At 42.8% G+C, this 14626-nt stretch overlaps 1 protein-coding gene across 3 annotated transcripts in view; it reads left to right on the top strand.

Moving 5' to 3' along the window:
* Nucleotides 1–566: 566 nt before the first annotated feature.
* MXRA7 (matrix remodeling associated 7) overlaps nt 567–14626 on the top strand; it is a 91341-nt gene continuing 77281 nt past the window's right edge. Inside the window, exon 1 of one of the 3 annotated variants that reach the window (XM_061616332.1) lies at nt 567–1370. In XM_061616332.1, coding sequence (XP_061472316.1) covers nt 816–1370 — 555 coding nt within the window. In that variant the 5' untranslated portion in view covers nt 567–815. The remainder of the gene's footprint in view (nt 1371–14626) is intronic. The other 2 variants (XM_061616334.1, XM_061616333.1) reach the window with 2 other exon arrangements.

Here is a 14626-nt window from a genome sequence, read left to right as displayed (position 1 = left end):
CCACCCTCACCCATGCCAAGGTTTTTGCTTAGTAAAACAGCTTAGGAAACCATCAGCCGCCTTATACCAAGTCAGACCATTGGTCCATTTAGCTCAGTGTTGTCTACGCTGAATGGCAGTGGTCCTCCAGGGCTGCAGACAGGATTATCTCCCAGGCCTACCTGGAGATGGCAGGGACTGAAACTGAGACTTTCAGCATGCGAAGCAGATGCTCTGTAGCTCAGCCCCTCCTGACCGCAATTCACCAAATAAATTCCCTGTCCACAGAGTTTACAATAAAGCAAATATTACAGAAAGGGAAAAAGACGGGCTGCCACCCACCTCCTTTCTCATGGAATAACTTGCTTGTTGGAAATCACAGAAGAATGCTTTTGAGTGTGTGTGGATAAAGGTGGGTTTAAAAAAAAAATTAAAATCCCTTACTTTTTATTAAGAGCTGTGGATGAAAATGGCCAAGGACTGGGCCAAAGCCGCAAGAAACCCATCAGAACTTTAGCTGCTCGAGCGGCAGGAACGGCAACTGTGGGCAGGGCCCAGGGAAATGACGCGTGTGTTGTGAAACCCTATCCAGGTTTAGAAGAGAAGGGATTTCACCGACTGCTGCTGTCAGACTGCTACGCGCTGCTTGTAGACCGCTGAAATTAACTAGAGCTCGTCAATTGCACAGCAGCAGAACAAGGGAAGAAAAGTCTGGCGGGAACAGCCGCAATTATTATTATTATTATTATTATTAGCGTCGGCGGCAATTTTTTCCTGGTCAGTTGCAGGCAGTACCCCTGAGCCTCTAGCCTTAGGACTGCAACGCTGCCAGAGGGATGGATGTAGCCGTGGAGTTGTACTACCTTGCAGTCCCGCTGCTCTTCACAGTCTTGGCTGTCGTCCTCGCGTCGGTCTTTGTGAAGCTGAGAACCTCGGAAGGGGACAAAGCGGCGGAGGCGAAGGAACAAGGAAACCCCCAAGCCAAAGAGGCCAAGGCCAGCGCTGCGGTAGCCCCGGTGGACGGAGACGAGAGAATCCCGGACGGCGAAGGGGAAGCAGAGGCAGGCAGAGAGGGGCCTCATCAGAAAAATGAAGGGGGAGAGGGAGGGAGGGTCCCCGTGGAGGGAATCGGGGCTGAAGAAGAGAAGAAGAAACCAGGAAAGGAAGAGCAGCGGCAGAAGGAGGAGGAGGAGGAGGACGCGGCCGCAGCAGCAGCAGCAGCAGCAGCAGCGAGGACTGCCAAAGCAGAAGAGCAGAGTCACCCCCAGGAAATGAAGATTATGCCCAGCCAGGCGGCGGCGGCTGTGGCTACTGCTCCGGTGGCGGTAGAAGAAGAGGAGGAGGAAGAGGAAGAAGACGAGGAGGAGGAGGAAGAGGAGGAGGAGAGCAAGGTAAAGGAGATGCTACTGGGGAGGCAGGGAGAGGTGTGAATCCAGGAAGACGCGGGTGGGGAGGAGAGAACCCGGAGCTCCTCGAGGTCTTCGGGCAGCTCTGCGTGCCCCTCTGTTTTTTGCGTGTGTCTCTGTGTCTGTATGCATGCATGCGAATGTGGATGAGCTTGGTGAAGCAAAGTCTGCACGCCACATCAGTTCCCTCTCCATTTGTGGGAGTATTTGGTGGGGGTCAAGGTACTCCACTTCCTTTCCTTCGGAGACTAAGTAAAGCCTCCCGCCCCCCACCAAGCAACCAATAAAGGAGCTGAATATCTCCTCCCAAGGACTGCCACGGTTGCATGCTTTTGTTGCTCAGCGCCTTAGTGTCCATTCAGCATTCCAGGCAATTGCCAGGCGCAGTTCCAGGGTGATGCCGTATTCGATGCAGTGCAATTAGCTTTAATACTTTCAGTGACTGGTACTAGCCTGCGTTCTGTAGACTGGTATTTGGGGTGGGGGAGAAGAGGGAGCCCTCCTGGATCCTAGATGTCTCATAGCATTAATCCAAATCTTTGTTGTAACAAGCAAGGTCTCTCCCTTAGTAGATCTCAATCCGTGCACCAAAAAGAGAGGTACAAAATCTTTCCATTCTCCATCTGCATTGGCTGTAACCAACTCAGGAAGCCCACTTGTTGCTTCATAACGCGTGAGCAATGACTGCTTATGCTGCTCTCTAAATACGGGTCTGGTATATGACATTGCAGTCATTGGCCTCATTCAGAAAAGGAACCTTAAGTATTCCAAAGAAAGGGCCTGCTTACTGATGATAGTGATGTATTAATAATGTTATTGTTGGCATAGCTTCACCAATGCATGTGGCACTTGGCAGAAGTCATGCAAACAAAAGCACCCTTGCTTGAGCTGACTTTATGAATCTGTTGTAGGAGTTTGATATTTTTTGTCAGTGGCTTAAGTTCCAGAGGAGGAAAATGGCCTTGGAAGCTCCTCTCCTTATTCGTGATGCATCTTTATACATAAAGGTGAAATCTCCTAGGGTGGCCCGTTTCTCCAGTCTTGACAAATGATAGGTCTGACATCCTCCATCTCCTTCTGCAGTTTCATGTTTTCTCATAGTCTAGGAGACACATTGTGGTGTCACCTATTTCCCCATAAAATCTCCCTCATGTGCACAGGGCATGAGGCACTGGAGTGCAGCAAAAGTAAAACATCCTTCCTCTACCCGCAGCCTTGGGCTGACGTGGATTAAAAAATAAATGAGCAATCCTAAAGACACAAAGAGGTGACACACAACTGGCCTTATCAAATCAAATCAAATTTTATTACAGTCAACAGACCATTGAATCATCAGATAAAAACAGATAATATTATTACAACCTCATAAAAAATAATACTTTTTTAAAAAATCACAAAGGACCAAATAACACACAGTTGGTTTGGAGACTATCAAACAATCATTAATGGTCTAATACGAGTAGCCAAGTTAAGAATTTGGCCACTTGCTCCGTAATTGACTTGTTAGTACCTTGAAGTACTATCTTCAAGTTAAGCAAGTTAAGGTGTACTAAAGAATGATAAGGAGATTGCAGAGAAGCTAAATGAATTCTTTGCATCTGTCTTCACAGTGGAAGATATAGGGCAGATCCCTGAACCTGAACTAACATTTGCAGGAAGGGATTCTGAGGAACTGAGACAAATAGTGGTAACGAGAGAGGAAGTTCTAAGCTTAATGGACAATATCAAAACTGACAAATCACCGGGCCCGGATGGCATCCACCCGAGAGTCCTCAAAGAACTCAAAGGTGAAATTGCTGATCTGCTAACTAAAATATGTAACTTGTCCCTTGGGTCCTCCTCCGTGCCTGAGGACTGGAAAGTGGCAAATGTAACGCCAATCTTCAAAAAGGGATCCAGAGGGGATCCCGGAAATTACAGGCCAGTTAGCTTAACTTCTGTCCCTGGAAAACTGGTAGAAAGTATTATTAAAGCTAGATTAACTAAGCACATAGAAGAACAAGCCTTGCTGAAGCAGAGCCAGCATGGCTTCTGCAAGGGAAAGTCCTGTCTCAGTAACCTATTAGAATTCTTTGAGAGTGTCAACAAGCATATAGATAGAGGTGATCCAGTGGACATAGTGTACTTAGACTTTCAAAAAGCGTTTGACAAGGTACCTCACCAAAGGCTTCTGAGGAAGCTTAGCAGTCATGAAATAAGAGGAGAGGTCCTCTTGTGGATAAGAAATTGGTTAAGAAGCAGAAAGCAGAGAGTAGGAATAAACGGACAGTTCTCCCAGTGGAGGGCTGTAGAAAGTGGAGTCCCTCAAGGATCGGTATTGGGACCTGTACTTTTCAACTTGTTCATTAATGACCTAGAATTAGGAGTGAGCAGTGAAGTGGCCAAGTTTGCTGATGACACTAAATTGTTCAGGGTTGTTAAAACAAAAAGGGATTGTGAAGAGCTCCAAAAAGACCTCTCCAAACTGAGTGAATGGGCAGAAAAATGGCAAATGCAATTCAATATAAACAAGTGTAAAATTATGCATATTGGAGCAAAAAATCTGAATTTCACATATACGCTCATGGGGTCTGAACTGGCGGTGACCGACCAGGAGAGAGACCTCAGGGTTGTAGTGGACAGCACGATGAAAATGTCGACCCAGTGTGCGGCAGCTGTGAAAAAGGCAAATTCCATGCTAGCGATAATTAGGAAAGGTATTGAAAATAAAACAGCCGATATCATAATGCCGTTGTATAAATCTATGGTGCGGCCGCATTTGGAATACTGTGTACAGTTCTGGTCGCCTCATCTCAAAAAGGATATTATAGAGTTGGAAAAGGTTCAGAAGAGGGCAACCAGAATGATCAAGGGGATGGAGCGACTCCCTTATGAGGAAAGGTTGCAGCATTTGGGGCTTTTTAGTTTAGAGAAAAGGCGGGTCAGAGGAGACATGATAGAAGTGTATAAAATTATGCATGGCATTGAGAAAGTGGATAGAGAAAAGTTCTTCTCCCTCTCTCATAATACTAGAACTCGTGGACATTCAAAGAAGCTGAATGTTGGAAGATTCAGGACAGACAAAAGGAAGTACTTCTTTACTCAGCGCATAGTTAAACTATGGAATTTGCTCCCACAAGATGCAGTAATGGCCACCAGCTTGGACGGCTTTAAAAGAAGATTAGACAAATTCATGGAGGACAGGGCTATCAATGGCTACTAGCCGTGATGGCTGTGCTCTGCCACCCTAGTCAGAGGCAGCATGCTTCTGAAAACCAGTTGCCGGAAGCCTCAGGAGGGGAGAGTGTTCTTGCACTCGGGTCCTGCTTGCGGGCTTCCCCCAGGCACCTGGTTGGCCACTGTGAGAACAGGATGCTGGACTAGATGGGCCACTGGCCTGATCCAGCAGGCTCTTCTTATGTTCTTATGTTCTTATGAAGTAATATAATCATAAGAGATTTGCTAGAACGCCCAGGGAAAGACTGAATAATAGGGTATATTAAGTCCTTCCTGGCCCCTTGATAGAAACTGCAAATCCACCACAGTTCTAGGCTGCCCAATAATTCCTAGATAAAAAGTTATATTTATTCTCTAGCCAGCCATGCCTTTTCTAGGATATTCCATTCCATTTCCCTGCCCCCACCCCTCCCATTTTCTACCCCCCCCCCAACTGTCTGCATTCCACAGCCACTGAGCATCTTCAGTCCTTGAAGGGCTGGTTTTTGCCCTTAGGGCTTCCCCCCCCTGCAGATTTGTGAGTGCAGATACCTCCCCTCTTGGGTCACTTTGGCTATACAGGGAGAGACCCACATTCAGATAATGAATTAGCAATTAGTATATAGGATTATTACAGATGCACACTGAAAGATATAGCTTCAGACACAGTCTGTTTTAAGACTCTGGGAGGCCTAAGGGGGTGTTTGAATGTTTGTCTGAGGGACCCACCCCTTCCTGTGTTCATTTCATTTCCCCCCCCTCAATTGGAGTACAGTGTCAATATAGATATGGCTCCCTCATGTCTAGTCTAGTCTTACCACCACTGTGCCATGATGACTGTCAGCACTGGGGAGAGTGGACATTGATTCCTTCATTATTTGGAGCATAATCTTTGTAACTACATTGAAATAGTGCCATTAAACGAGCTGGCATGTTGTAGTGGCTGTTGGCTAGACAGAGAATATGAGCTGCATGGCAGGAAGTTCCCAGATCAAGTATCCTCTCGATCATGATCTCGCTAGGTAGCCTCAGTGAATTTCAAGCTGCATTGCATCCTGTGGAGGTCCCACTGAATTGCCTCCAGTGCAAAATATAATTTATATTTGGGGTTTGAGGTAATTTACCAAATATAATGAATTCATAAGTAATTTTTCAATTTGACTTCACACAGCAGTGGGAACTGTGTCCCTCCAGATGATAATTGGACGATAATTCCTATAATCCCTAACCCAATATTGGCATTGCTGACTGGAGCAGATGGAAGCTGGGAGTCCAATGGTTTGGGGGGCCATAGGTTCCTCACCCTAATTTCACAGTTTCTTTTATCACTTGTATCAGTCTCAAGTGTGTGGGAGTGTACCAGGACTACAGGAGATTAATGAGCGATGGGCTTGGCTGGAATTTAAACCAGAATACTTTGATTTAAACTGATCTAATCCCATGGAGATCACTGGCTTAATTGGTTTGTGTCATACAGTGCCCCAAACATGTCTTTCAGTCTCACCCTCTCATCTGTAACATGGGAATAATTCCGGGCTTCTTACCAGTTGTCATTAGGATAGCTGATGTAAGCTATATGAAGTTCTCTGAACCCACAAGAAGTGCTATATTATACTATTTAGTTATTCCATTTATATCCCACTTTTTCTCCAAGGAAAAGATGGCATACGTGATTCTCCCATCCCTTTTTATCCCCCTCCCCCAACAATACTAGGTCAGTGGTTCCCAGACTTTTGTCCCCATGGACCACTTGAAAATTGCTGAGGGTCTTGGCAGACCAGTTAATGATTTTTCCGCCTGTTGTAACAATTGTAATGCGCGGTGCTAGATATCTTTAATTGTATTTGTATTGCTTCTTTTATTTATTAAATTATATTTTATTGTATTACAATTTAAATTTCATACAATTACACAGACACACCACAGCCCACCTGAATGAAGCTCACGGACCACTGGTGGTCCACAGATCACAGTTTGGGAACCCCTGGGCCAGGGTGAGACATAATGACTGCCCCAAGATCACCCAGTCAGATTCATGGCTCAATGGAGATTTGAATCTGGATCTCCCCAGTCCTCGTCTGAGACTTGAATCACTGCTTTGTCCAAGTTGTGAGAAATAACCGTTGATTAGTGAAGGGGGTGTGCTTGGTTAAAACCTCTTCAAGACTCAATCTGAGGTCTCGTTTGATGCAAAAGCATTGCAGACACTTGACGTCCAATTTCACTACAGAGTCATGAAAAGGATTTGTAGTGGGCCTGACCAATGAGTTCTGCATTTCCACTGCTCATTTTGTTTCTGGTTCATATGCTTCTTGCCTCTGCAGCATCTCTCTAAGATTAACACCACCTTTGTTTTGTGTGAAGTAAACTGAAGCAGGACAGAGTCAGTGTACCCGATCCTTATATAATCTGGATGCCAGACTGCAGGAAGATGATATTATTGTTGTTGTTACTATTATTATTACTATTATTATTATTATTATCATCATCATCATCATTGCTGGACTCAGTGATTATCTTTCACATCCATAGCTTTGTTCTTGTTTATGCCTCAAGGCACCCTTTTACCTTTATTTTTTTGGTAATTTCCCAGAGGAAACATTGATGAGTTGGAGAAGTGGCCCTAAGCAGGCCTGCTGATCAGGAGGTAGCTGTTGTTAGCCGGCTGGATTTCTCTGCCCTGCTCACAAGCTAGCTGCAGCAGGGTACAGAGCTCATGCTGGCCTTTCCTTGTGGAAATAGATAGCATCAAAAAGAAAAAAATAGCTGACCTTGGACAACAGTCTTGACAGGATGCTTGGTGGGAGCCTCCCCACTGTTGTGGCATGATGGGCGTCTCAGTCCAGAAAGGATTGCCTTTCTTTTTCAGAAGTGGGGCTGGGTCCTTTTCTGGCTAGCTTAGACTCTTTTCTGTATTTTTGCTGTCTCTGCGTTAGCTGCAGCTTATCTAGGCTTTCTAAGAGTGTCTACAAAAACTACATTTATCCCAGCTATGTACATAAGGTTACCTCACTTTAGTGCCTTTTTACTGTCTGTACCCAAAGACTTCCATGGGGTGGTCCCATGTTTATTTTGTGATAGCCATCTGTGCAGACTACAGGGCAGTTTCGTGTCTCCTAGCTATATATCTATAGAACACTGCTTCACAAACAAAGCTGTGCTGTGGACATGAATGTTTTGCTGATTCCATGGGAATGTGGCAGAGAATTTAGATTCCTGACACTTTTCATTCACCCCCTTCCTGAACAAAGTTGCTAGCCCATATGGTTTTGGAGATAAAACTTCTGTCTTCCAAAAGTTCTATCCTGTGGGGCAAGACCTTTTATACATTGTAAGGCTATCTGTTCCTTCCCCATCAGTGTGTCTCCAGTCATGTCTCTCTCACTTCCTATCATCATCCCCACTCTTTGTCTATAGCTTTGTCACTCTATTTTTTTCTTTTTTACCTAAAATTGCAAAATCTGTACAAACTCAAATTAATTGAAGGATGCAAATCTGTCCCAAAATGAATCCATACATTCTAATTGCTTTGCATTTCACATGTTACTTTCTTTGCACCCATTAATTTGGTTTATAATTTGAATGTCCTGTCATTCTTCTTGATTTCCTATTGCTTCATAGTTCTACCAGATTGGTGCCCATAATAATGCAAAAAACATCCCCCAACAACAGCGTATATCAAATAATATTGTTGTTTAAATTGCAAATAAAGAAAAAGTCTGCAATCCTATATATACTTTTCTAGGAGTAAGTCACATTGAACTCAGTGGGGCTTACTTCTGGGGATTGCATTGTAAAGCAGTAAACAATAACTTCAATTAAAATAGCAGCAACAGTGTGTATCACTTCCAAATGTCTGGTAGAACAGACAGATCTTTACCTGCCTCCTAAAACTCAGTAAAGAAGCGACTTGGCAGGCTTCCATGTGGAGGGCTTTCTGCAGCTGTGGTGCCATCACAGAGAAAGCCCTCCTCTGAAGTTCTGCAAACTAAATTTCTCTAGGGAGGAGTACTTGGGTCAGGGTTCCCCTAGATAATCACAGTGGGCAAAGGTTCATATAGGAGAAGGCTTTCTCATCAGGTACACTGGGCCCAAGCTCCTTAGCAGTCAAGAAGCGTGCCTAATCATTAGTGGTCCAACCAATGAACTATTATTATTATTTATTAAATTTATACCCCACCTTTCCTCCCAGAAGGAGAACACTATGAGAACAGTGTTCTTGTGATCACTACATCTAGCTCCTATCACAAGATGAGCAATTGTGCATCCAGGTGAAGCTTGGAGGCAGTCTTCAAGGGCAGCCCCATGTTGCTGGCAGGAGTTGGGAATTGCTGCCAGAGGCTAGGAGCCCTGGTTCTTGTTTGGGCAATTTACCACCTTAATTAAAATGGAAAGTGGAACGGTGGGAGGAGGGGAGAAATACCACATTTCTGGTGTAATTTGTTCAAATGTGCTGAATCCTATTTTATGCAAAGGTGAGACTACACAAGGGGAGAGTAGAAATAGTCCTTAAACCTTACACCATATAATCTCCTCCACTCTGCTGAGGTTTCTTTATCTTAAATCAAATTTGAATCCATGCTGCTTCCTGAAGAAGTCCCACTCAATTACCTCAAACACCAAATATGGTTCCATGGTACTCTCCAGATGTTATTGGACTACAACCCGCATCATCCCTGCTCATTTGCTAGCTGGCTGGGACTGGTGGGAGTTGGAGTCCAACAAATATCTGAAGAGACTACATTGACTACTTGTCTATTGGGGAAAGGTTGTGTCTCAAGTAGAGCGTTTGCATTGCATGCAGAAGACCTCAGGTTCAGTCTCCAGCATCTCGAGGTAAGGCTGAGAATGTCTCCTGTCTGAAACCCTGAAAGTCACTGCCAGTCAAAGTAGGCAATGCTGAGCTAGATGGACCAGTGGTCTGACTCAGTATAAGGTAATGTCCTGTGTTCCCTGCCCTATGTCAATAAGCAAACTCCCTTTGGGTTTTTTTTATCCTTCAAGGAGAGATATCAGGCTTGTCATTACCAGTGCCTGGTTAAGTATGTGTGTGAGTCTACCAGGTCCAAAGGAGATTAGTGAGTGATGGGGCTTGGTTGCAGTCTGAGCCAGAATACTTTGACTGAGGCAGAAATAATTCCACTGAGGTGGTCATCCCACATTTCAGAATATCACAGTCTGTAGGGTACAGTACATACCCAATCCAACATCCCTTGGTTTGAAGTTCTCAGGCAGAATTCTGCGAATAATATGAAAGTCAAAAGACTAACATTTTTGTTGCATGCACACCCACACACCCCTTCCAAGGAGGAGCTGACACATTCTCCTCTGCCTTCTGCCCTATCTCCAGTTTTGAAAACAAAATAAAACAGCTTGGGCTTTGGTAATAGGTGAGCTTCACACCACAGTCTCCCCGTTTTATTTGACCCCCACCCTTTAGTTCTTTAAACCAAGCCAGAATATTCTGATTTATTACTTCTCTGCCATTCACTGCATGTTGTTTGTGGGAAGAATGACCCCTTTCAGTTTACTTGCTTTGCAAAGCTTTTTCTTGCTGGTTTCAGAGGGAGGCAAGGCTGTGTTTGAGCGGCATCCAAAGGGAGGGAGATTTTTCTGTACTGAGTAAGTGCTTGAAAGGACTGGGCTGGCACTGAGCATTTAAGAGCTGGCGTGTGCCAGAGCTGCTCTGAGCAAGCTATTTGTTTAGCTGTGGCAATAAAGTGAATGAAGCCCACAGAATTCAAGATGGGTGGCAGTCATTAGAGTACAGAGGTGTACTGCCCTTTGGTCTTTGAAAATTTGGCCTGTGACGACTTCCGGGAAGGGTGACTTAGCCTGTGCCTGCTTTTGAGACGGGCTCCTGCCTCAAAAGAAGCTTATTCAGATATATCAGTCAGATTTTTTTTTTTTTTTTGACTGATTAAACTTCTCCCGGGTAGGGAGAAACGAAGAGATTAACCTCAAAGCCTATTTTTGTTGGGACGACCAGATCTCATTAATTTATGGGACGAGGTCCAGCCGACGAAGGTGGGACGGATTTTCAACAACAAGCTCTATCTGATAAAGCGAACGTTCATCTTACCTTCTAAGAGAGAACGCACTAACAGGCAAGCACCCTTCTTTCTATATTTTTCTTTTACTTGACTTAAATTGTTGCTGTTTAAAAGAGATTTGCCAGATTGATCGGTTTTTGACATCTCACTGGGGAGCCATAACTTCTCTCTGCTACTCACTAATTAATAGCTTATCTCTGTTTTTGTTGCAAAAAGCTGTCCTGGATTTGCATTCTAAAGATATACACAGAAGAGGGATTTCTATTCCAGATTTTTATTTTGAAGAATATTATATTGTCTGAGACTACTCTCTTTTTGGTCTATTTTATTTTGTCGAATCTGTTTCCTAACGACGCCATTAATTGTTTCGATCCTGGGAACTGCATTTTGTTTATTTAAGCATGGAGAGATAAGGCTGTCTGCTCTGTTTATACTGTGATGTCACCAAGTTTGGAGTATTAACCCAATTGTTGCTGAAATAAGAAGTGGTTTTCCTATATTTTTCTTTTAAAATGGCAATTAAGAAAGTGGCTGAGAATCTGGAAATAACTATGTTTCAGAAAATAATGGATGAGATTGAGATAACGAAACAAAACCTGCGACAGGGTTGTAAAGAGCTGAAAATTGAATTGAGTAAAATGACGCAGGAGATTAAAGATATAGGGGTCCCTGTGAGAGAGGTGACCCTGGAAGGGGTCCCTGTGAGAGAGGAGACCCCGGAGATTGGAACAAACGTGGAACAGGAAAAAGATTTGGAGTCTATGGACTTTAGAAATAAAATCTATTGTTTGGAGACACAGGAGATTAAAGATATAGGGGTCCTTGTGAGAGAGGAGACCCTGGAGACTGGAACAGGGGTCCCTGTGAGAGAGGAGACCCTGGAGACTGGAACAGGGGTCCCTGTGAGAGAGGAGACCCCGGAGATTGGAACAAACGTGGAACAGGAAAAAGATTTGGAGTCTATGGACTTTAGAAATAAAATCTATTGTTTGGAACTCAATCTTATCTCTGAAGAAATTAATGAAGATTCTAGAGATAAAGTTATCAATGGCATGGATAATCTTCTGGACTGGAATGATGTGATGGAGCCCAATATAGAGAAAATCTATGGAATTAACTGCAGCCATGTGACAATGGAAAAACTTTCAAGAGATGACCCAGTGTATTTTGAAAAAAAGAACAGAGATATGATTTTACAGCAGTATTTCAGCAACCTATTTAGAATGGATGGCAAGAAAATATTTGGGATAGAGGTAATTCCCATCAGACTCTTACTATATGACTATGGCTTTGACAGCAAGATTATTATGGAATACTGATAATGGAAGATTGGATACTGAAATTACTGGACTTAACAAGACTACTGAAGATGGAAGATGGAAAATGGAACTAATAGGGATAATAGAACAATGGCTACTGAAATTACTGAACCTAACAGATTCTGATGTGATGGATTAATTGAAATGTTTATTTTGACTATGGTTATGACAATAAGATTATCATAATTAGTAATGAGATGGATTAATCGATATGCTTATCTGGAAAAAAAAAATTGATAGATATATTTCTTAAAGAATTGAAACCTCTCTTTGACTTTTTGTGGAAAGAATAAAGTAATGTTTATGAGATTTGATGATTAAGTAAGATAACTACTGGAGGAAAGTGATTTTATAATATGACTTAAGAGACAGGATTGTTATATATTATAGACTTATAACTGATTTGATCTTTGACAAATGGGAAGTCAATATTTTACTCTTTATTTTTTATTTTTATTTTATTTTATTTTTTTGTTTAACTATTTTTGATTTTGTTTTTTGTCTTTGAATGTTTTATGATTTTGCCTTGTATGTTTTATGAAAATCTGAATAAAAATTATTGAAAAAAAAAAAAGAAAATTTGGCCTGTGACATCTCTTGTGCCCCAACTCTAGTTAGAGCTGAAATAAGCCTGCCTTTTTAGATGAATTGAAACCAGAGTCTTTGAATGGATCCCAATTGTATTTTAATTATTGGGTCACAGGCTGCATGTTCAGTCCCCAGAAGGTTTCTTGGATTTGGAACGTAGGATACGTATCAGACTCTTTGTCCATCTAACCCAGCACTGTCTGCTCTGACTGGCAGCAGCTCTCCCAGGGGGTTTTATAACTGGAGATGCCAGGACTGAACCTGTGATCGTCTTCATGGAAAGTATGTGCCCTACGCTGAGTTGTGGTTCCTCTTACTTTCCTGATTGTTATCACTTTCATTGTGAAGTCTCGGGCCAGTCCTGCAAATTCTGTCTACTCATCAGATTGTATTTTAGTACACTTCATTGGTTCATCCGATTCATGCAGCCACTTTCTTGTAAAAAGCTTCTTTTTGAAAATGTCATTATGAAATTGGCAACATCAGAAAAGTAGCTTAAGCTGCAATACTCTACTCACTTGCCTATGAGCAAATCCCATTGAACTCAGTGGGACTTACTTCTGAGTAGACACGTATTGGATTGTGCAGTAAATCTGTTCAGTCAGTTATATTTCAGAGAAAGGGATTTGAATGAAGACGCCTGGTATAGCTGCCAGTGATTGATGAGACCTGTCCTTACTCCCTGAAAGGGAATGCTACTGAGCTGTTTACCTGATGAAGGAAAAGAAAAAAAGAAAGAAAGAAGTATTAAGGAAGCATTTGCCCTAAAAATATGCTGATTCTTGGAGTTTTATTTTGCTTTTAAGAAAGGAGAGGTGCTGAGGAACTGGTATGGTCTGTCTGACTATAGAGACGTGGTCAGGCAGCTGAGCCAGTGCCATCCAGATGTCCACCTAGGAAGAGAGAGATTTGGATAACCTGGAAATGACGACATTTCTTGCCTCCTGGCTAATTTTTAATCTGTGGCAGGCATGATTTATGAAAAGAATCTTATCTAATCAGGAAAGCTCTAGATTTTTGTCCACTCCCTGCGCTTCCTAGGTGCCTTGAGCTCAGCTGTCCATTCTGTAGTGACCTCAGGGGTTTGCTAAGCAAGGAGAAGGCCTTTTTAATTGAATCACTACATCAGGAATGGCAGAAAAACAAGGCTGATTGCCTCTTGTGCCTTTAACTGTCTGGATGCATCACACATCAGGACCTGAATTAATTCAGTGCAAGCATTAATCAGCCCGCTTTATCAAATGTTTATTGATAAAGATGTCCCCAGAGTGCATGGGGATGGCTGATGGGCTGTTTATTTATATAAAATGTTAGAATCCATATCCCATTCATCTTTACAAATGGGAAACTAAAGGTTGGCCTACCCATGCATGTTTATGATATGATAACTTTATTAATAATGATGTATTTTGCGCCATATATAGTCCTTTAGAAAATAATGCAAGCAAACATACATAAAAAGGACAGGTCCTGCCTGCATACTGCAGTATCAAGTAATAACGTGTAACATCAAGTGATGAGCTACATATGTGAATGAGCAGTCATAGATCTTATATTATAAATGAACTTTCATTGCCTGACTTCACAAAATGGCAATACTTCCAAATTGAATCAGCTCACATGTTCAGCTCTGAGTCATCACAAGTTGCATAAACAAGAGCAAGAAAATCAAAATGTGCATGTGGGAACTGGCAGCTGAATGTGTAAACTCAACAATAATGTGTTTGAGATATAAAGCCTCTACCTGTGGTGTTTGAGCTGGATATCTTTCAAACAGTCAAGTTGCAACTAAGTAATGAACATATATGCATGTGAGCCATATCTTTCTCTCGCCCTCTCTCTGAATCAGTGGTGGCTGGTGTCCATTGGGAGTGGTAGGGTGGAAGGCAGAGCCTGCTGTAAGGAAGGCAGCAGTGGGTTAGGTGAGGGCAGACTGAGCTTGGTGGGGTGGTGCCTCACTTGCCCTAATGGGGCAGCCTTCAATGCTCTGAATTGTTTTTCTTGAGTTTCTTGACTCAGAAATATAACATAATGTGTAGCTCAGTCTTTGAAAACATTACTTGAAGTGAGTGTCCACACATAATGA

This window comes from Rhineura floridana, chromosome 3 (assembly GCF_030035675.1).
Source record: "Rhineura floridana isolate rRhiFlo1 chromosome 3, rRhiFlo1.hap2, whole genome shotgun sequence".
Taxonomy (NCBI): domain Eukaryota; kingdom Metazoa; phylum Chordata; class Lepidosauria; order Squamata; family Rhineuridae; genus Rhineura; species Rhineura floridana.
Note: the sequence above shows the minus strand (reverse complement) of the source record. Positions and strands in the feature narration are given on the sequence as shown.